Here is a 20810-nt window from a genome sequence, read left to right as displayed (position 1 = left end):
GCTCCCTGGAAGATGCTGCCTCCACTTTCTCCTGTGCTGGTTGGTTGATGGACATTCTGGGAGATCACTACCATATCTTCCCATACTATGTATCCTTAAGGTGGATGCTTTGATGGCCTCACCCTTTCCAGGCCCAGGAGTGAGGGAAGCCGTGCAGCAGTGGCCTCAGGCTGGCATGCATATAGAGAGTGAGTAGCGAATGAGAAGACCCACACAGCAGCTGCAGCAGAGGGTCAAGTTTAATGGTCACTCTAGGGGATATCGTACATTGTTCAGAGCCCAATCCTAACTCCCCTTGGTCAGGGACACAGCCAGGTGCCCTCAGACCCCAGGCTCTACAAAAGGGGGGCCTGCCCCCAAGCTCCAACTATGTACAAGAGAGCCCACCCTGCTAGACCCTGGGCAAAACTGTGAGGGGAGTCCTGGGGACTTCACAGTTCACCAGCAACTTGACTTTCCAGCCTGGGTGACAGATCCAGGCCCCCACTACAGTGTTGGTGAGGGTCTGACCTTCCAGGGCCCAGCCCCTAAGCCTCTGTGCTTCCAGATCAAGGCTGGGAAAAGCTGAGTTCAACAGCAGCAAGGGAAATGAGTAGGCTTGAGGAGGCGGGCGACGGGGGGCAGCCCAGTGCCTCCTCAGAGAAAAGGGGAGGTGAAGCTCTTCCCTCCTACTGCCCAGGCTGCCCCTTGCCAAGATGAGGTCAAAGAAAGCAAGGGGTGACAAGAGGGGTGAAAGCAGACAGATTTGGCCAGTATAGACCGGGCCAGGCTAGGCAGCCTGACAGTGCCGGCCCCACATAGATGGGCCATCCTGGTGCTGGTGATCAAATACGTCAGGGCGGAGGGGCTGAGGGACAGGAGGACCTGAACACACACTGGGCCGGTTGTCTACACTGTAACTAGTAGCAGAGTGCTTAACTAGTTAACTAGTAATGCTGCCTCCCTTCAAATTGTTTCAGGGGTGTAAAAAAATTGCACTTATTTCTATGAACCCCATGGAGGGGCCCCAATGGTGCGGCCCCCAGGCGAGGCGTGACAGGACTGTGGCCTCTGTGGCCCACTGGTGCAGCGAGGACCAGACCCTACGAGAACCTGAGCAATGTCTGAGGGTCCCTGAAGTAGCTGTGGGCAAGACCAGGGCCACGTGGTTTTAGGTGCAAGAGGCGGCCCAGCTCCAGGTTCCCAGTCCAGAGGAATGGCCTGGTGGTGCCCGGGCATGGCCCATGCTTCTCACAGGACATCATCAAAGTCCAGCAGTTTTGAGTGCTGGCGGCTCTTCCACAGGCGGTAAAGCCGGAAGTCAAAGTAGGTCTCAATCATCTGCTTCCCTACGCAGGAGATGGAAAAGCCAGGAGGCTCAAGCCTGAGCAGGTCCCAGAAGGGTCAAACTTCCTGCAGCCCCCTACTCAGTCGGCTGGGACAACTCACCTTGGGCAGACAACTCCAGAGGTGACTCAAAGGTAACCTTGTAAGGAGTCATGAGGGTCCTGAGGTTCTGAAATAGCTTTAAGAAGGGCAAGGCCATGAGTCTGGGGCTAAGAACGGGGCCCACCCTCCTTGCTTAGGACCCCAGGCATGAGAGGAGGAGGACTCAGGCAGGAGGAAGTACCAGGACAAGCAGAAGGCCTTGTCCAGCTTTCTCACAAGTCTAGAGTTCCTACCTTCTCCCCATTGGGGTTCCCCAGAATGTAGCAGCCCATGATATGGATGACATTCGGCTCTGGGTTTACTTTGCTCATCAGGCGGCTCAACCTCTTCCAGAAGCTGGTGGGGATTACAGATGGCCTCAGCTCAGGGCTGAGGGCCCCAGGGCTGAACTCCACGGGAAGAAGCATGGGTGGAGGGAGGGAGTTGGAAGGAATATACCAGGTTCAAGAGTGCCCCACCCGCAACCCACAGTACCCTCCCCTCTCACTGGATCATGTCCTCTTCCTTCTCCACTTTGGCAAAGGTGGCCACCTTGTTCTTGAGCAAATAAAGGTGTCCAGGGCCGCCCTGTAAGAGGTCAGGTTCAGGCCTCAGGAGTACTAGAGGGAGGCTAGGATGAGATGTCCACATACCCAGTCCACAAATGTACCCACACATAAACACTCCCACCATGTGGACACATGCAGTAGAGTCTTGGGCTTGCTACCCCTACTACACTGACCTCTTCTCCTGGGCAAGAAAGAAAAGGCTGGTTCTACCTGGCAGAAAATCAGCATCTTCCAGATTTTGGCCCCCTTGTGATAGATGTTCAGTTTCTTCTCTATCTCCTCTGTGGACAGAGGGCTATGAGCACTGTCCCTCCCTATGCAGGCCACCCTTCCTGCCAGCCACCAGCTGAAGTGAGCAAGGTACATACCCAGAATGTCCTCGAATGTTGCATGCTCATGGTCCTGAGAACAGATAGACCACACATCAGAGCCCTTGCTAGCACCCCCTCCCCCAGGCATTCAGGCACCAGCAGCTGGACCCAGAGTGAGAGGCATACCCGGGATTTGTCTGGATGCATAGAGTTGGAAAGGACACTCACGTAGAGGATGGGGATGATGGAGGGGTCATCCCTGCGGATGATGGTAGGGATGTACTCAGCTTTTGGCACCTTGGAGGAGATCAGCTGTGGGGGACAGGGAAAGTCCTATGAGGTGCATCCCACAGCCAAGGGGGAAAAGGTCTTGTGATGACCCCCCACTCTGCTGTAACCAAGGGTAGAGCCCTCTGAAACTGCCCCAGGAAGCAGAGGGTTGATACCCTAAGGACCTTCACAGCTAAGGTGGAACCTAAAGACCCCTCCCCAAGCCAAGGATGGAGTGTGGGCATGGTGCAGAGGATCAGGGGACAAAGCTGTACTCTACTCCACCCACATGCCATGGGGATGTTCCCAGGGCCAGGCCTCACCATGACCTTGGGTGGCAAGAAGCCCTCAGTGTCACAGGCCATGGCCTCCAGGCCTTTCTCTGTGTCCCAGTCCAGGTCCTCACAAGCCTCATCCAGGGTGCAGTGTGAGCTCTGCAGGTCACTGCCTAGGAGGCAGGAGGGGGTCACCAAGACAGGGGCATACCACCCATAAAGCCCAGCCATGTCCTGGAGGGTGTTTGGGTAGGTTATAAGGTTGTAGTCACAGCACACTGAGGGCTGGGCCACTGACATCAGTGGAAAGCAGTCCCACATAGGAAGAGGAAGAGACATGTGAAGCTGGGACCCAGCACAAGTGTCACCTGTGGCCAAGTATGCCCTGAGAGACAGCGGGTGCCACCTTACAGATGCCCCAGTTAGCACTGCTTAGCCATTAGTTAACCCCACCTAAGAGATAGGAGATGCCAGGTACTCCCATCTCATAGACAGGTAAACTGAGGCTCAGAGAGCAGAAGCGCGGAAGCCTAGCAGTACTTGCATGGGACCCTTGGCAGGGATATGGGCCTAAGGGAATTTGTCAGGGAAGTGGGCCAGCCTACAACTGGACACCTACTGTCTCGGGAGTCGTGGGAAGTGTCGGCTTTCATAGGGGTGGGGTCGCTCCAGGACCGGCTGAAGCTCCGTTCGCGCCGCTCAGCGAACGCTGTAGTAAGAGCAAAACCCCCATTAGCCAGAGGGGGCAAAAAACAAAGCAGACTCAGGCCCTAGGCTGGGGGCTTGGGTGTGTGGAGAGGCAGACATTGACAAGGATGGGGCCTGAGGTCACATATAGTGGACTAAGACCAATGGTCTAAGTTCTGTGTAGTAGCACAGAATACTAGGAGCAGAGTCTGAACTTGGAGAACATTAGGGTGGAGACAAAAGGCACGGTGTAGACTATCGAGTGAGCTCAGGGTGGGGCCTAGGCTAGGTAGAGCACTGGGTTAGGGTACTGGTCAAGTAGGGCCTGGGTGACGTAGAACACTCACTGTTGGGGAAGCAAGACAGAACCCTGAAATAGGGCCGGACAGGAGCAGAACACCAGGAAAGGGGGCAAGGCCTGAGGGAAAGGCAGAACATGGCAAATGTGGAGCTACAACAGACTGAGGGAGGTGGACTGCCAACATGCAAAGCCCCAGCTTGCCATGAAGCCCCAGACTGCTAAGCACAGCACTACCCACTTCCCCGATACCCATCTTACTCTGGGCCTTCACCCGCCGACTGCCAACCATGCGCAGGTGTTTGCGGAAGTTCCTGAAGGAGAAACCATGGGGATGGGGGGTGAGTGTCCATAGAGGGGTGGATGGTGGCTCCTGCCCACCTAATCCCTGACCACATTGAGGCTGGACACAGAACAATCTTCCCAAGGCTCATATATAAGCCCTGCCTCCTCCTGAGATCCTTCTAGAACTCCAGAACAGAGGCATGTGTATCTATCTCTCTTGCCAGTTGTTTCTTGCTGAGGCGTCTCACAGTCATCTCCTCTGTTGCAGAGACACCCTAATATCCTCTACCTGAACCCACACCCACAAGTTTGTCTGGGGGTTTCAAAGTGTTCTTCCCCACTAGGGAAACAGGTTCTCTCTTCCCCCAAATTATGGGCCCTGCCAAGACCCCATGTCTGAAACAGACCAAATGTTTTCCCAGGCACACATCTGAGGTTGGTGGGAGTTGGAGAGGGTCGGCTGTGCCACTGGATGAACAGCTCTAGGCTTCAGGGCCACCTGGCTGCAGTATGACTATCAATGTACCATCCAAGGATAGGTCCAGAGGCTGAAATGCAGCCTGGTCACATGGCCTCTCCTGTCTGCCACGTCCCCAGAGCAGGGCCAGGCCAGTGGTCGCCACCACCCTTCCCCCATCAGGTCTTCCAGGGCCAGGAGGGCCCTGGCCAGGCCAGTGCAGACCAGAGACAGACCCTGGTGGCGAGTGGCTGGCAGGCCCTACCTCTGGATTACAGACGCGGAATCATTCTCCCGTTTCCGACGCTTCCTCTCCGCGTAGCCCCTGAATACCCTGAGAAACCGCCGCAAGTCAGCACTGCCCTTGACTGAAGGCAGGAGGGACACAGACGTGGAGACACAGGCGCAAGCACAGGGGCCCAGCGGGGCATCCCAGGCCCAGCTCCCAGCAGACCCTGCTGAGGCCTAGCTGTCCACAGGAAGCTGGGCTGATGGGAGCTCAGCACTACTCACTGCCCAGGCCCGGGGTCCCTGACCTGCAGACATCTGTCCAAGGGTGGGAGGGTCCCCCAGGACAATGGCTGTGTCCCTAAGTGCACATTGCATGGCATACTTACGAGATGCTGAAGTCACAGTGTGAAGAGGCAGCAAGAGAAAGAAGACAAAATGAGTGTGGCTCTCTGGCTTCCTTCAGCCCCCCAGGTCCCCTGAAGGTGGCTTCCTCCCAATAGGATGTCTACTGGACTCAAGGCCAGCTGTCAAAGGGCACCAGAGGCTGAGTCACTGGCACATACCACCAGGTGCAGGGTTCTGGCCAGGCAAGAATGGGGGGTTTGGCCTTACAAAAGCTTGCCTATGCCCTGTCCACTTTGCCATGGCAACTGAGGGTGGGCTTTGGGGGGGGGAACCTTGCTTCTGAGGCATATCCTTGGGAGGACAACTCAGACACATGTCACATAAAGAGGAACAGACCTCCAAGGGACCCCTGGTAACTGACACCTGCCATATATGAAGCAGAATGAGGCTGGAGTTTGGGGTACACATGAGGACCAGAATCCCCCACCCCAAACCACCTAGTGCCGGTGCTATCGCTGCAACTCTGTCTGAGTCAGGTCCCCTAACAAAAACAAAGATAAATGCCATGAGTAAATGGGCAGGCATGAGTGAATGCGAGGAATGTAAGGAAGGAAAGGGGCAGGGAGAAGTAAAAGTAAGATATGGTCTGAGGGAGCAAGCAGGTAGCCCTGCCTACTGGGACTCAGAGCCTCAGCCTGGCCCATCAGCAGACCTGGCACAAGCTGGTGCATGCAGCTGTTCACAAGAAGCCCCCAGCTGTGCCAGAGGCCTGGCAAGAGCTGTCAGCATTTCCTAACCCTAGGAAGAGGAAACCCGGGTCCCGGACTCTTGCAGTGGACAGTGACTCACGCTTGCATAGTTGTGGTTGCCGTCTGGAAGCTGAAAAGGTTTTCCTTGGGGAACCAGGTACGGATGGGGACATCATCTAGGAGAAAGAGGAGACTATGGCTAACAAGGACAGGTGTCCTGAAGCCCGATCCCTCCCTATTGGGAAGAGACTCTGGGCCCACTGGGCCAGCAACAGTAGTAGAGTCAAGGCAACAGGACAGAGTCCACTCAAGGAAAGAAAAAGCTGGCTCAGGATGGAGTTCTAGGAGGTAACTCCACCCACCCTCTCTGATTTGAAGCTCTAAAAACAAAAGACTCATTTTTAATTTTTCTTTCTTTTCTTTCTTTCTTTCCTTTGAGAGGGAGAGGGAGAGAGAGAGAGAGAGAGAGAGAGAGAGAGAGAGAGAAGGGGAGAGGAGAGGAGAGGTTGGAGCTGTCTGATTCTGCTGAAGCTGGAGTTACAAGTGGCTGTGAGTGGTCTGATGTAGGTGCTAGGAACCAAACCCTGGTCATCTGCAGGAGCAGAAAGTGTTCTTAATCACTGAACAATCTCCCCGCTCCCCCCCCCCCCGCTTGTTTAATTTTCCCGCTAGCTATTATGAGTATGAGGAACTTCCTCTAAAACTGGAGTCTGTCCTTGGACTGTCACATTTTTGTCTCCCCCTGGGCATAAGGTAACCCTTCTCAGCTGCTACCTGGCCCAGTAACCCTATCCTTATAGCCCTACAAGAAGCTTTAATAAGCTATAGGTCCTGAAAGTGGAGACTGCCTTGCTGAAGACTGTCCACTTCCCAGGATCCCTTAGAGCTAGTCTCTGAAGCCTGGGCATGGGGTTGCTGGGCTGTCCTAAGTGGGGTGCTCTATGGGGAAGGGTAGTTACTAAACACAGCATGCCCTTGGGGCATTCTAACCCTTGCCTCCAGTTAACGAGCTAATCTCAGGGCCCAAACAACTTTCCCTCCCTTGTAGTTTCTCAAGACAGCCTTGGCTTCCAATAAGCCATTTTTATACATATTCAAGATCCTCTCAGGCCCCCTCCTCCAGGAAGTATCCTTGATAAACTCTGGTATATTTGCTTGATCTGAGGGAGGCCACAACCCATAGGATTTGGGAAGGGTGGTGGGGAGCCCAAACTGAAGGGATTTTATCCTTCACACCATGATACCCAGCTGCACAGTGTTTGTTGCTGCTGAAGGCCAGCATGCTACCCCAAACCTGCCCAGGCCCAGAGATAAGGCCCCTCACCAGACACTCGATCAACACTATACATCCTCTCCAGCTTCTTGTGGCGGCCAGAAGCCTCAGGCAGAGGTGGCTGTTCCAGCCCAAAGGCCCGAGGGGAGGGACCGGGGACCAGCTGGGCACATCCTGGGCATTCTTTGGAGCCCTGGCGGCTGCCTGCCCAGCTTTGGCAGGGCCTGCTGATGTCCTCACGGCTGCTGCCTGGGCTGGCACGCAGGGGCTGGCTATGGTGGTGAGGGTGCCGCTCCCGCTGCCTCCTCCCTTTCACCACAGCTAGCTCAATGGTTTCAGCTTCAGAGCTGGGCAGCAGGGCTGGCTCTCTAGAGATGGTGTACACACGGGGTTGGGGGCCCTCTGTAGCCGGCTTCCCGCTGACTGCCTCATCTGAGATGCTGCCCTCGTAGCGGCCGTTGGAGACGAGGGAGAGGCGGCGCTTGTTCTGGGGGGCAGGCTGCATCTCTGGGGACCCTTCGTGGCCTGAGTAGGCGTCGGCCAGCAGGTGGTCTAAGGGAAAGGGACCAGGTGAACCTTCAACCTGCTGGTCTACCCTCCCAGTCTCCCGGTACACAAGGGCAACAGACCCCCAGCAAGCACCAAGCTTGATAAAGGGGCTCTGGTTACTAGAAAAGGTTCTTCCCGGTGTCCTGTTCCTCTCATTATTTGGGCCTGAAGCCCTTGTGAGAGTGTGAACTGGGGTGACAAACAGGACTTACTACCTGTGCATTATCATCAGAGGTAAGAATAGAAAGGGCAATTTCCCCCCACGAGTCTGCAGATACACCCATTTGCCTGGTGCCAACTTCTCCCCCTCCCCCCCAACCAGCTGGCCCCCGAGACAGTGGTGCCAGCCCTGGGGGTGCCAAGAGGCCTGTTGCCATGCCAACAACCCAGGCTGGGAGGGCGCCATGGAGATGGTGATTGGAGCTCCTCCTGGGGTTCTGGGCTCTGGAGGGCAGGGGATGTGAGGAAGGGAAGCCAATAAATCATCTAGGCTCACACTCCACTGGCCCTAGCCCTGACCTGGGGCAGAGAACTAACCCTACACAACCCTTTTGTTTCCTGTGCCCCTACCTGCACCGTTGCGGTTCTCAGGGTGACTCTGGGACAGGTACTCTCCAAACGCTCTGGCTGCTCTGCAGGGTAAGCAGAGGGAACACGGTCAGTGCATGCTGGCTACCAGCCTTCGACATTGGCAAGACCCTCCCCACCAGACCCACCCCCACCCTAGCTCTCCACATCAACATGAGAGGTGGGCTCTCTCCACCCACCACAGAGAGCCAGGACATCCTGACCACGGACCTCCGACCGCTTTCTGTCCAATCTGTCCAGCCTGTGGGCGTCAGGTTGTAAGGCCCGAGGCCCACTCTAATGGAAACAGGAAAGCTTCAAGGGGCCTGGGCAGCAGCACACACCACAGCAGAAGCCGGCAGCGGCTACCTGACCTCCGGTCTGTCCGCCGCACTCACCTTACTTTGGCCGCTACCGAGGACATGGCCTCGCTCCTCAGCGCCCTCCTCCTGGAGGCGGCGGCACCCATGGTCACGGTGCCCGCGCATCCCCCGGGCTTCAGAGCGCGCCCCGCGCCCGCCGCCTCTGCCGGGGGAGCCGTACCGTGCCTGAGGTCGCGCTAGGTTTCGGCCTCAGGGTCAGGGTCACACTCAGGCCCGGGCCCCGCATGGCCGCACCCAGCGCCCTGCGCGTCCAGCCACTCTAGGAGAGCGCGGCTGGACCCGGGGGCGGTGCTCCGCCTCCTGACGCCAGGCCTGGCACCACCCCCATGATGATAGATAAGGGCGTGGCTAGAAGGCGGCTCCTCCCGCGGGCTTTCTTCCTTGGGCGACCCTCTCCGAACTAATATAATGCTCTTCTATTTTAGGGCAGGATCCTTGTATGCCCTGGGACGAGGAACGCCTAAAAAACCCTAGAGCTCATCTTGGTTTTTTGGGTAAACCTTAGCTCCAACCAGACCCGGAGCATCCTGCCTGCCTAGATTGAAGCTGCTGCTTGGAGGTTGCAGGAACCAGCAAAAGAGTCCTGAGAAGTTATATGAACACCCTGCTGGGACCTGCTGGACCTCAGATCCATCTAGCTCTTTGCCATAGCAAACTTCACACCGGAGTGAAATATCCACACAATCAGAATGACTTTTATTAATATGGCAATCCCACTCTCCCATGCCTCACAGAGGCTTCAGAACCCCTCAGTATTGCTTGCTGTGGGGATGCAAGGTGTGTCCTTGAAGAGAAGAGGCCCATGACTCCTCTAATACAGCCCAGGTCCCTCCCTGGAAGAAACCAGATGGATACACCACCAGCTTGATCTTGTCAGGCAACTGAAGTAGCCTCCAAGGAGAGGGTGCAGCTTCAGTCTAAGGAAGGGTCAGGCCCAGCGGAGGACTGTGCTGTATTGTATTTAGTTCAGGCAGGAGAGGCATTAGAGTTTTGGTCCCTGCTCATCTTGATCAGGGAGCCAAGGGCAGGAGTCCTGGGACTGTTCTGGGGAAGTCACGCCTGAGGGCCCTTGCCACAATGAAGGCTCATCTTCCTGGAAGCAAATCATACAAGGTCAAGATATCTGAAGCAGGGGCTGCCAGGTCCCAGGAAGCATCACTTGGAGTGGGAGGGAGTGGCCAAATCAGAATCAGGGACCAGGGCAGGCACTGTCTGGATACCTCACATGGGCACAACCAAGGGCACTGGCAGGGCAGGCAGGGCCCGGCACCTCACCGAGTCAGAGTCCGATTCAATCCCAGTGCTCTGGAAGTCAGCATATGTCTCCTTGGAGATGTCTGGCAGCTCCTCCTCATACTCTGTCTGATAGTCAGATTCATCTGGAGCAGAAGAAAGGGCTGCATTGGTCCCTTCCCCAAGGATAGTGGCTGTGTCCAGCATAGCTAAAACTCAGGCAGAACATGGCCATGGACCCCCCGTCCATAGCTCCATGGTAACACATACACAGCCATCTATTCAGTCCTAGGGCTGCCACTGAAGTTGTGGCAGACTCAGCAATACATCACATTTGGCTCTGTCCACCTCACTCCACAATGTGTCCTATATGTTTTTCATAAAAACATGGAGTAAGCTGACCCTCCTTACCTACTAAGCATGCACAGGGGGCCTGGCTAGGATTGCATAAAGGGATACCAGCACACCCTGGGAAGCCCCTGGGGCACCTTTCAAGTTCCTCTTTAAGATGGAATACACAGCAGGGAATGCTGCAGGACATGTTGTTCTGTTTCACAATGGGGGTGAGGGTGGGGATGGTGTTTGATGACCCCATTGCAGGACGGTGTTTGTTGGACCTGGCCCTCAGGCTCCCCTGAAGGTCTGTGATGTGGTTAGGACACTACATAGAACAAGGGGAGAAGCCTGAATGGCCTAGGGGACAATCCCATTGCTATGGCAACTCTTGGGCTGGACAGATGATCTCAGGGTCTTGACACAAAGGAGCAGCAGTGGTTAAGCTTCTTGGTCAGTAGAGCTCAAGTGCCAGTGACTTCTTCAAGAGCAAGAGTGAGGGTCCAGAGTAGTGGGGTCTGGCCTCCTCTAGCCCATCACAACCTTTGTTCCCAGTTTCTGGACGTCTAACTCACCATCCACTGCAGGCACCTTGGCTGGCTCAATTCGTGACACAATCTCAGCAAGGTCCGTGAAGGAGGCATTGGGGCAGGTGAATGCCTGGAGTGAGGTAGAAGGCAGCACAGGGACTCAGCACATCACCTGTCTCAGGTTGCACACAGGTAGAGTGGACATAGAGAATGCTTTCAGTGCAGTGGGCCCCACCCTGCCAGACCCTCCACCCTGCTTCTCACCCCACAGTCCTTCCTCTTGCTCGTCCCCTGCTGGTCCTGCAGCATCTTCTCCAGTACACCACTCCGAACCCAGATGTCAAACACTGTCCGCCCATGTTGATACCCAACTTCCTGTGTACATAGGAGGTCCCATCAGGAACTTGGGGAGCCCCTTCTTGTGCCCTTAGAAGAGAGGCTGAAGAGTTAACAACCCTCTTCCCTTGTAGTCAGTTGTTGACACTCACACAGATCTCATCAAACTTGCCAAAGTCCAAGGTGCGGTAGCTATCAATGGGAGGTCTTAGATACTCGCAATAGTCACTGTTCTTCACCATCTCCAGCTGCCGGACGCAGCACACATAGGCCAGGCGTGTCTGAATCTCTGCCATGTTCAACACCTGCCAAGAATGCTTGAGTCTACTACCCTAGCCCTCCCTCCTGGCCTAGAAACATGATGGGCTCTGAGCCAGGGTCCTGAAGATGTGACCTACTGAGCCCCTCGTGTCCCAGAGTTAGTCCCAGGGCCTGGGAAGCAGTACAAGTGGCCCAGATCTGCTGGACTCTGAGCTTGGGAGGTGCTTCTACATCCCTGCTGCTAGGGATGGCACATGGAGGATGAGAATATAAGTCCCAGAGAGGCCATCTAGTCCATCTGGTACCAATCCTACCTTGACTTTTGTAGCCAAAGGGTTCCAGCGTTTCCAAAGTAGCCACCATCCAGACAAGGCATCACCATAGTTGGTGAGGTCCGTCTCATCCCGGCTGCCAACGTCAATGGCAATCACAACCTTCGCCCCCATGGATCTTGCCACATCCGCTATGGAGAAAAAGGTAGCCTGGTTAACACACAGGTTAAAAATGCAGGGCCAGAGGCCTGGAGAGATGGCTCAGCAGTTAAGAGCACTGACTGCTCTTCCAGGAGACTTGGGTTCAGTTCCCAGCACCCACATGGCAACTATACAACTGTCTCTAACTCCAAGATCTGGCACCCTCACACAGACAGACAGACAGACAAGTAGGCAAAATATCAATGCAAGTAAATTATTTTTTTTTTTTTAAATTGCAGAACCAGGGTATAGGGCAGCACTCCAGAAGGAATGGAAAAAACAGATTGGAGGCAGAGCCTGTATCACTGAGCACTAAAAGGGCCCTGCTTCTATTGCTGGCTCCATCAGGGGACCATGGGGTCCCTCTCTAGTATTCTTCCTGGGCCTATGGAGGCAGGAGATCATGTGCCCCAGCTTTTGTATAGCCATGTGCACAGAACTGTGTTCTGAGCCTTCTAAGTATGTAGCCAACAGGTAGCAGGTATGGCTTCACTCATAGTACACCCAACACCTGCAGGCTGTTAGTTTCCAACTGTGGGCACAGATGGAAATCAATTGCTCCTGGTTTGTCTCCTTGGCCTTTGTTCTGTTGCTGCTGCGCTAGCAGGCAGAGCCATATGCTGGGAGCATGGTGTGCGCATGTGCGTGCATGGGCACATGCGCATGTGTTCTCCATGAGCTGATGCCAGCCTGACATTTTCTCTTGGCATACTCCAAGGAAAACGTGTACCACCCCAGCCTTCCTGATGCGGAGGCGGTTGTGGCAGGCAGCCACAGGGCAGAATGACCAAAGAGCTATGTACCAGCATGGGGGGGGCACTCCCCCATCCTCTGCAGTACCTGGGAGGTTGTTGATGTAACCCCCATCCATCAGCAGGTGTCCATCCTTGGGGTCGCAGAGAGGGGGCATGTAGCCTGACAAGGACATGCTTGCACGGACGTACCTCCATAGAGAGCCTGGAGCATCAAGAAGGTCTGGTGGGAAAAGGGCTAGGAAGGAACCTTTCTCTGCCCTTTGTGGTCCTTGTCCTGCACTGGAGAATCAGAACCTTATCTCTGTCAGTATGAGAGCCCATACATCTACCTCCAGGGAGAACACTAAGCCGGACAGACCACCACCAGACCTCTCATTGCACAGGGCTTTGCCTTGAAAAGACATGGCATTGAAGTATTCCTCTATGGTCTCCAGATATCAAGTGAAGACTCCTGTGCCTGAGTGCATCCCTAACTCTGCTCATTTCCCAAAGGCCCTTTTATCCACCTGACATCCTCACTCCTGACTGCCCTACTTCAGTGTGCCTATGGCAGATGTGCTTGTGATGCTTGCTTCCTTTTTAAGACCCTCAGTGCCCTCATGGAGCTATCTGTCCATGCTCCCATACCTGCCTAAGATCCTAGAGCTGCTGAACCCACTAAGCTGACCCTTTGGTACTTTTGGTTGGGGAAAGCTCTCACCATCTGTGTGAACTCGCATGGCAGAGGCTGTGATGTCTGTGGTGATGGCAAAATAGGGGAGCCACAGGTCCTGTGGGGAGGACAGGGATCAGAGGAAATCTCCTCTCAGACTGTTCCCTGTCCCACACTGGCAAGGCCCATCTAGGGACAATTGAACATGGACAAAGCATCCAGTGCAAGCCAGGTGTGGTAGACACACACCTCAATCTGCCGGTCTCTGAAGATGCTGCTGATGCTGCTATTGAAGCCAGTTCCAGAAAACATAGATGTGATTGGGTAGGTAAGGTCCAATACAGCCTTCACCATCGATGTCATACCCTAGAGACGGGAGGGGGGAGGGGACGGGGGGGACGGGGGGGGGGGACACACCTTTGCTGAGGAAATCACATTTCCCCATCAGTACACAGGAAGCCAAGAGAATTCACAGGCCTCAAGTGTTAGGAGGTGAAGAGGCCAGCACAAGCTCCCGAGCTTAGAAGCTCAGGGCCTCACACAGCTATTCCTTGAGAGCCCCTTTGTGCTTTGGGCATCCACATTTTCCTACACAGGAGTGAGTACTAGGCTGGATATACTGAGCCACCAGCTTTAGAGCTTCCATAAGACAAGTGAGTGGCAAAGAAAACAAGGAATAAGACAGCTTGAGAATCTGCCCAGGGCCTGAGTTAAGGAAGCTGCTGGACTGTCCCATTGTCATCCATCTCTTTCGCACAGCTGGTGGGTAGGTATGTCCATAGCTCCACCCTCATTATGCCAGGGTGGCCACCTCAGCATGGTCCCACCACTTAGTTTACCCTCAGGATGTCAGGATGATGGGAAGAGCAGCCCAAGGTGCCCTGACTCTTCCCTTTGCTGATCCTCGGCACGAGATGAACAAGAGGAAGGAAGGAAGGAAAAGCACTTCTCACAGGCCCTGGGCTGGGCTCTGCAGCCCATGACTACACTCTAAACTGCTCTATACCAATTGAACACATTTTCCTGTGGTCACTGCTCTTAGAGGTCACCGACAGTGACTGCTGACATATCATTAAGGACAGGATGTGTCACCAGGTTCTCTTTATTGATGGTCACTCATACCATGAAAGAAACACTTCTAGACAGAGCCTTAGGCTGTGCCCTTAGCTTTGTGAATGCGGCAGACAGCCCACTCCTCGGCTTCTGCATGAGGATGACCAGTATGCTTGGCTTTGAAATGGAGAGCACAAAAATCTTCTGATCCCACGCATGGTTTCAGCAGGGCTCCATTTATCCCACAGAGCAGTCCAGCCTCGAGAAGACTATGAGCTGCCCGCTGGCAAGATGGAGCTAAGGGAACCTGCTCTGCTTCCTTTGACTCTGTTTGATGTTTCCATTTTCGTTCTGGTGTCCACTTATGACAAGGCTCAACTAACAGCAGAGAAGCTACATCTTCTGTGTAGCCTAGAGCCCACACTCAGCCCCTCCCTGGTTTGACTCATACCAAGCCAATACTCACTTCTCCAAAATCATCTAGGACTAGGGACCAGGCAACAAGGAATGCCTCCCAAGCATGCTGGAATGAGCCATACTAAGCAATCTGAAACTGCATATCCTGCCTTAGAAACCTGAGGCACGGCTGGGGAGTGGGAAACTCTTGGAGCTGTTGTGGGAGGACTCAAATGTGATCAAAGTGTACTTAGGAAATTCTCAAAGAGCTAATGAAAAGGTAAAAAGACATGAAGTTGGGAGGAAGACATGTTGGGGAGATTGTAGGGGAAGTGAGAGGGTTAAGTGGGAGGTAGACATGATATTATATATACATATAAAATTCCCAAGAATAAAAGTATTTTTTTTAAAAAAGAAATCTGAGGCCTGTACTCTTTCCTGATCTTGACTGACCCTAGCTCCATCTTTCTTCCCTGCCCACTGTAGTCCTGGTGTAGTTGCACCTCTTGTTTCCAGAGACTATAGGATCCACTAGCTCCCCTTTAATGGCACTGGCCCTCCATGTTGTCACCTGGTAAACCTGAGAAGACCACAGCCAAGCAATGGTGGCTCACACCTTTAATCCTAGCACTCGGGAGGCAGAGGCAGGCAGACCTCTGTGTGTTTAAGGCCAACCTGGTCTACGTAGTGAGTTGCAGGACAGGCAAGGCTACACAGTGAAACCCTGTTTCAGGAGGGTGGTTGGGGAAGACGAGAACACAAACCAGATCACCTCCCACTACCTGCCTTAGGTTCACATCCCCCCACCTACCTCAGGTCACTCCTGTCACCTACTTCTAGCCATCTCCCACCATCTGCCTGATCTTTTACTGCTTTATATTCTCCCTCTGCAACACAGGCCATGCCGTGACCTACATTCTTGTCTCTTTGAAATTAGAGCTTTCCTGAGTGTGGAGGGTACCTGCTTACCTCTGCCCACTGCTTGGCCCGGATCCGCATCTGGCTGTAGCTCCGCTCCTCAGCAAACAGAGCACCCATGAAAGCCCCAATGGATGTCCCTCCGATCATGTCCACGGGGATGCCACACTCTGCTAGGGCTCTGACGATACCTACCTGGGCACAACCTCTTCACCAGTAAGAACAGAGAAAGAAAATCAGCACCAAAGTCAGGCCAGCCCTTGAACTATATGCTCTGTGAGCCTCAGAGCAGCCCCCACGGTGAGAGGGTTCTTCAGAACCTGAAGTTTGCATGAGCACAGACAATGGTGCAAAGAGAGGAAAGGCTCCCAGAGGAGTCTGGATAGGATTTACGATCCCTCTCTGTGGAGGTGCACAGGTGACTGTGGGGCTGAGATGGAGGAGGTTTTACTAATGAGAGCCAGAGGGTGGCTGCTTTACCACACCTGTGGATGGGGAAAAGTGGAAATGAAAACCCCCTAGGGAATAAAAAGGGTCCTGGTAATCACTGAGGGTTGCCCTAGGAGTCAAAGTAAAGTAGAAACCAGCTAGCCCCAACAAAGACCAGAAATTCAGGTGCCCATTTTTTTCTTTTCAAACCAGGCTAGTTATGACCTAAAGCCTTAAAACTAAACATAGCAAGTCACAGGAGAAGAAAGGACCTCATGACTACAAGACAAGATTCAAAACAAACAACAGAAGTAAACCGAGGGATTAAAGATGGTAAAGTACTTGCCTACCATATGCACACTTGGTTTGATCCCCACTACCATACACATTAAAAAAGGTATAAACAGTCTCTGTGTTTAGCACCAGAAGTGTGGGTGAACAAAGTGTTGTGTGTAGTTCATGTGTTAGTATGCTTAGTAAAAGAGGCAGACACATGACAGATATATGACCCCAGTTATGTGAGGTATCTTGTAACAGGCAAATTCATGAACACGGAAAGAAGAGTTACCACAGAGTGCCAGGAATGGGAGTGAATGTGTAATGAATGCAGAGTTTATTTAGGATGATGAAATATTCTGGAAATGGATAGGCCTGACAACTGTATAACAATGTGAGCATATTTCATTGCACTATAATGGTTAAAATATTCATTTACTGTGTATATGTTTAGCACACAAAAAAGAACAATATGCAATACCACAAGAAAAAAAAAATTAAGTAGAACTTTTAAAACAAAGGTTGAGTCAGGAATAGTGGCACAGGCCTTTAATCCCAGCACTCGGGAGGCAGAGGCAGGTGGATCTCCTCGAGCTCAAGGCCAGCCTGGTTTATTTTTATTTCAGGTGTGTGGCTATTTTGCCTGCATGCATGTCTGTGCCTGCAGAGTCCAGATCCCCTGGAATTGCAGTTACAGGAAGTTTTGAGTAGCCATGTGGGTGCTGGGAACTGGACAAGGAAGAGTAGCCAGTGCTTGTGACCATTGACCCTTCTTTCCAGCCCCAAGCCTGGTTTACACAGTGAGTTCCAGAAAGACCTTGTTTCCTCAAAAAAAAAAAAAAAAAAAAAAAAAAAAAAAAAAAAAAAGAAAAAGAAAAAAAGAAAGAAAGAAAAGAAAATAGAGTTGAGGGCTGGGTGCACAGTGGCACACGGCTTTAACCCTAGCACTCTGGAGACAGAGGCAGGTGGCTCTCTGTAAACTCAAAGCCAGACTAGTCTACATATAGAGTTCCAGGCTGGCCAGGGTTATACAGTGAAAGAGACCCTGTCTCAAAAAAATAAAAAATAAAAACAAGTTGAAAAAATTAAAGACAGGATTGATAACTGACAGAGAATGTGAAACTATAAGCAGGATGAAGCGGAGATTATAAACATGAAACACATAACTGGGCTAACAAATGAGTTTAGAGGAAAACTAGACACAGATAAAGAGAGATAGGTATAACTCTATCGTGCCAGCATAACTCAGATACTACTGTCCTGAAATCACAGCAGCAGTTACAGTGCATGACACTCTCATACAGATGACATGGAGTTGCCAAGTAGGCTAGGCTGTACAGGCCTCCAGCGGCCACATTACCTGTGTAGCTAACACTTTACTACTAACCACCTACAGTAGCCTTACAGGGGCCTTCTGCACCGTACTCTTCTTCCTTTAACGGTTCTTTCAAAGCCCACACTTCTGCTTTGTTGACACTTTCTAACATATCCTTTAATTTCTGTTCTTGTCTGTTTATGGAGACACTATATCCCCTGCAGGCCTCAAACTCACCATCCTCCATCCTCCTCCTCAGTGTCATGGGTACACTGTTCCAGACTACAGACAAGGTGGGTGGTCTTTCCACTGTGTCAGAATTTACTTCATAAATAACAATAAACTCACAAGCTACCTTGGTTTTGTTGGCTGTGATTTAACCAAGCAGCCTGATTTCCCTTGATAGATGGCTATCCCATGCTCCTTTATTCCAATCTTAATTACTAATTAACTCTCAAATTGCATATGAATGTGTATCTGTGTATGTGAGAGAGTGAAAGAGACAGAGAGACAGAATAGCTACAAAGAGCTGAAGTAGAGTCAATACAGACACAATCACTGTAGGTGGTTAGTAGTACGCTATTAACTACATAGTTGTAGCTGTAGAGCAGCAGGGTTGAGGGGAGCCCATCCTAGCCTACTTGGCATCTCCATGTCATTAAAAGACCCTGTCTTTAGGCTGGAGAGATGTCTCTCCATGGTTAAGAGTACTGACTGCTCTTCTGGAGGACCCAGGTTCAATTCCCAGCACCCACATGGCAGCTCACAACTGTCCAGGATCCAATACCCTCACACAGACATACATATAGGCAGAACACCAATAAAATAATTTTTTTTTAAAAAAAAGACCCTGTCTCAAAAAGCAAGGTAGCGAGCAGTGGTGGCACATGCCTTTAATCCCAGCACTGTTGGGGGGTGCAGAGACAGATGGATCTCTGTGAGTTCAAGGCCAGCCTGGTCTACAGAGCTAGTTCCAGAACAGCCTCCAAAGCTACACAGAGAAACCCTGTCTGGGAAAAAAAAAAAAAAAAAAAAAAAAAAAACAATCAAAAAGCAGGGTAGATGATACTTGAGGAATGACACCTGAGACTATCCTCTGTGATTCCTGCCTCAACACACATACATAGAGACTGAGAGAGAGGGGCAGAGAGACAGAAAGAGAAAGGCAGAGATGCACAGAGATAGAGACAGAGAGAATGACACAAAAATTGTTACATTCATTCAAAGACAGAAGACAGAAGCAGCAGAGACTGGGATAGCACTGGCATAAATGCTCCTGGAAAGAATCTCAGTCAGAATAAATAAAGAACATTCCCAGCTCAATAATAAGAGTCAATCTCTTCAAAGTGGGCAGAGACTTCACTGAGATACTTCACACAGAGGAAAGAAAATATGTCCTCACAAAAACTGACATATAATTTTGTTCCTTATAACTGAAACCAGAAAACAACCAAACATCTTATCAGGAGAAAAGCTGTGCAAAATACGATGCTGACGGAACCCTGCCCAGCTGCACCACCGGGATCCCATCAAGAACACAAACTTCATCATCATGTCCAGTGGATGAACCTAGACATATGAGCATACATGAGATTTTTTTCTGGGGGAGGGGGTTGAGACGGATTTCTCTGTAGCTTTGGAGCCTGGAACTCACTCAGTAGACCAGGCTGGCCTTGAACTCAAGAGATCCGCCTGCCTCTGCCTCCTGCATGCTGGGATTAAAGGCGCTGGACTATATGGGAAATTTTAAGCAAACAAGCAAAGCAATAAATAAAAGATGTGTCAATGATAGCAACAATGCAATATTGTATTAGTAAAGCAATGAAAATGCCATGGGAGGAAAAAGCTGCTTATAATTCCAGCACTTGTAGGCTGAGGCAGGGTATCTCCGTCTCAAACAAAGTAAATAAAAATAAAATTGCAAGTGTTACAACATTTTAGCAGAAAAAAACAGTTGATACAATTGAAAAAAAAATTTCCAAGGAAACAGAACAAAAACAAAGATTAAAAAGATGTGAGAATCAGCTGTGTCTTTTAGGATAGCAGTATTAAACAGAGAAAAACAAACATTTTAAAATATGAAACACTTTGGGACTAGAGAGATGGCTTGGTGGTGACTAAGAGCTGCTTCTCCATAAGACCTGGGTTCAATTCCCAGCATGTACATGTCAGCTTACAACTGTCTATAACTATAGTTCCAAGGGATCCAACACCCTCTTCATGTCTCTGTAGGCATCAGACATGCATGTGGTGCACGGACATAGTGCAGATAAAATACCCACATACATAAAATGAAATAATTAACAGTGAAACATTTTCAGAGTTGAAGCTCATGATTTTCTAAATTTGAAAGGGCCTATAGAGAACCCACAGCATGGGTAAGAGCAACAGCACTATTGAGATACCACCAAACCCTTTCACGATACCAAGATTAAAAGAGCCCTGTAAGTCTCCAGAAAGAAAAGCATGACCAGTGAGTACAAATAGTACTGACAATCACAACAATACCAAAGCTACACACATGACACAACCATGCTGCAAATTTTCTCAGAGACTGCTTTCTTTTCTCTTTTGGTTTCAGATTCGGGGTTTCTCTGTGTAACAGCCATACTTGTCCTGGAACTCACTCTGTAGACCAGGCTGGCCTCAAACTCACAGCGATCCATCTGCCTCTGCCTCCTGAGTGCTGGGATTAAAGGCATGCCCACCATGCTCAGAACTTCCTAAAAAGGAAACGTTCAGAGTCCCATGGAAATGATTATCTCTGAAAGAGCTACACCCTCACAATGGAACCTCTGAGGATTATGAGGGAGAGGTATAGAGGCAGAGCCACAGGCAGATGAGGGACCAACAGGTACAGGTTATTTGAGGGTTAGGAAGTCAGTAGTCTAAAGTTTAAGGAAACACACAATTAGTCAGATAGGAATTAGTCAGAGTTGAAAGTATTTGTTTCTAGGAAGTCTACAGACTTGGTTCCAGGATGGGAGGCAGAGGCAGAGGCAGAGGACTGTTTCTTGTGTGCCTTGCAGAACCACTTGGCTTTTAAGTACACCTTGAGCCAATGGGTAGAGTCTTCAAAAAATGCTGCTGGCCTGACCTGCAAACCAGGACCAGGTCTGTACCTGTTTTAAGTTTCTACTATCCAGGCCCACAGGAAGGACCAGAGCCTTCCCCACCAGACAGAGTCACATCCC

General features: G+C 51.5%; 2 protein-coding genes across 10 annotated transcripts in view; both read right to left on the bottom strand.

Annotated features, from left to right (window-relative positions):
- Window positions 1–221: 221 nt before the first annotated feature.
- Nsmf (NMDA receptor synaptonuclear signaling and neuronal migration factor) lies at window positions 222–8964 on the bottom strand. Of its 8 annotated transcripts, XM_051184777.1 has the most exons (16): window positions 8672–8963; window positions 8277–8338; window positions 7209–7709; window positions 5985–6060; window positions 5177–5182; window positions 4825–4893; window positions 4079–4131; window positions 3452–3541; window positions 2881–3005; window positions 2516–2599; window positions 2345–2378; window positions 2187–2257; window positions 1916–1995; window positions 1662–1764; window positions 1429–1504; window positions 222–1328 (listed from the first exon to the last, which is right to left on the bottom strand). In XM_051184777.1, exons 1-16 carry the CDS (start codon window positions 8740–8742, stop codon window positions 1231–1233), a joined length of 1599 nt encoding a protein of 532 aa, XP_051040734.1. In that variant the 5' UTR covers window positions 8743–8963; the 3' UTR covers window positions 222–1230. The 8 variants fall into 8 exon arrangements, with proteins under 8 accessions (XP_051040734.1, XP_051040738.1, XP_051040736.1 ...); XM_051184781.1 differs by lacking the exon at window positions 3452–3541 and having other exon boundaries at window positions 8672–8964; XM_051184779.1 differs by lacking the exon at window positions 4825–4893.
- A 360-nt stretch (window positions 8965–9324) lies between these two features.
- The window catches only part of Pnpla7 (patatin like phospholipase domain containing 7), a 66995-nt gene continuing 55509 nt past the window's right edge, over window positions 9325–20810 (bottom strand). For both annotated transcript variants that reach the window (XM_051184775.1, XM_051184776.1), the window contains 10 exons: window positions 15648–15804; window positions 13479–13595; window positions 13278–13347; window positions 12663–12779; window positions 11664–11812; window positions 11241–11393; window positions 11017–11127; window positions 10798–10882; window positions 9932–10035; window positions 9325–9749 (listed from right to left, as the gene is read on the bottom strand). In XM_051184775.1, coding sequence (XP_051040732.1) covers window positions 9639–9749; window positions 9932–10035; window positions 10798–10882; window positions 11017–11127; window positions 11241–11393; window positions 11664–11812; window positions 12663–12779; window positions 13278–13347; window positions 13479–13595; window positions 15648–15804 — 1174 coding nt within the window. In that variant the 3' untranslated portion in view covers window positions 9325–9638. The remainder of the gene's footprint in view (window positions 9750–9931; window positions 10036–10797; window positions 10883–11016; window positions 11128–11240; window positions 11394–11663; window positions 11813–12662; window positions 12780–13277; window positions 13348–13478; window positions 13596–15647; window positions 15805–20810) is intronic.

Source organism: Phodopus roborovskii, unplaced genomic scaffold (genome assembly GCF_943737965.1).
Source record: "Phodopus roborovskii unplaced genomic scaffold, PHOROB, whole genome shotgun sequence".
Lineage (NCBI taxonomy): Eukaryota > Metazoa > Chordata > Mammalia > Rodentia > Cricetidae > Phodopus > Phodopus roborovskii.
The sequence above is the reverse complement of the archived record's forward strand: the minus strand, read 5'-3'. Positions and strand labels throughout refer to the sequence as shown.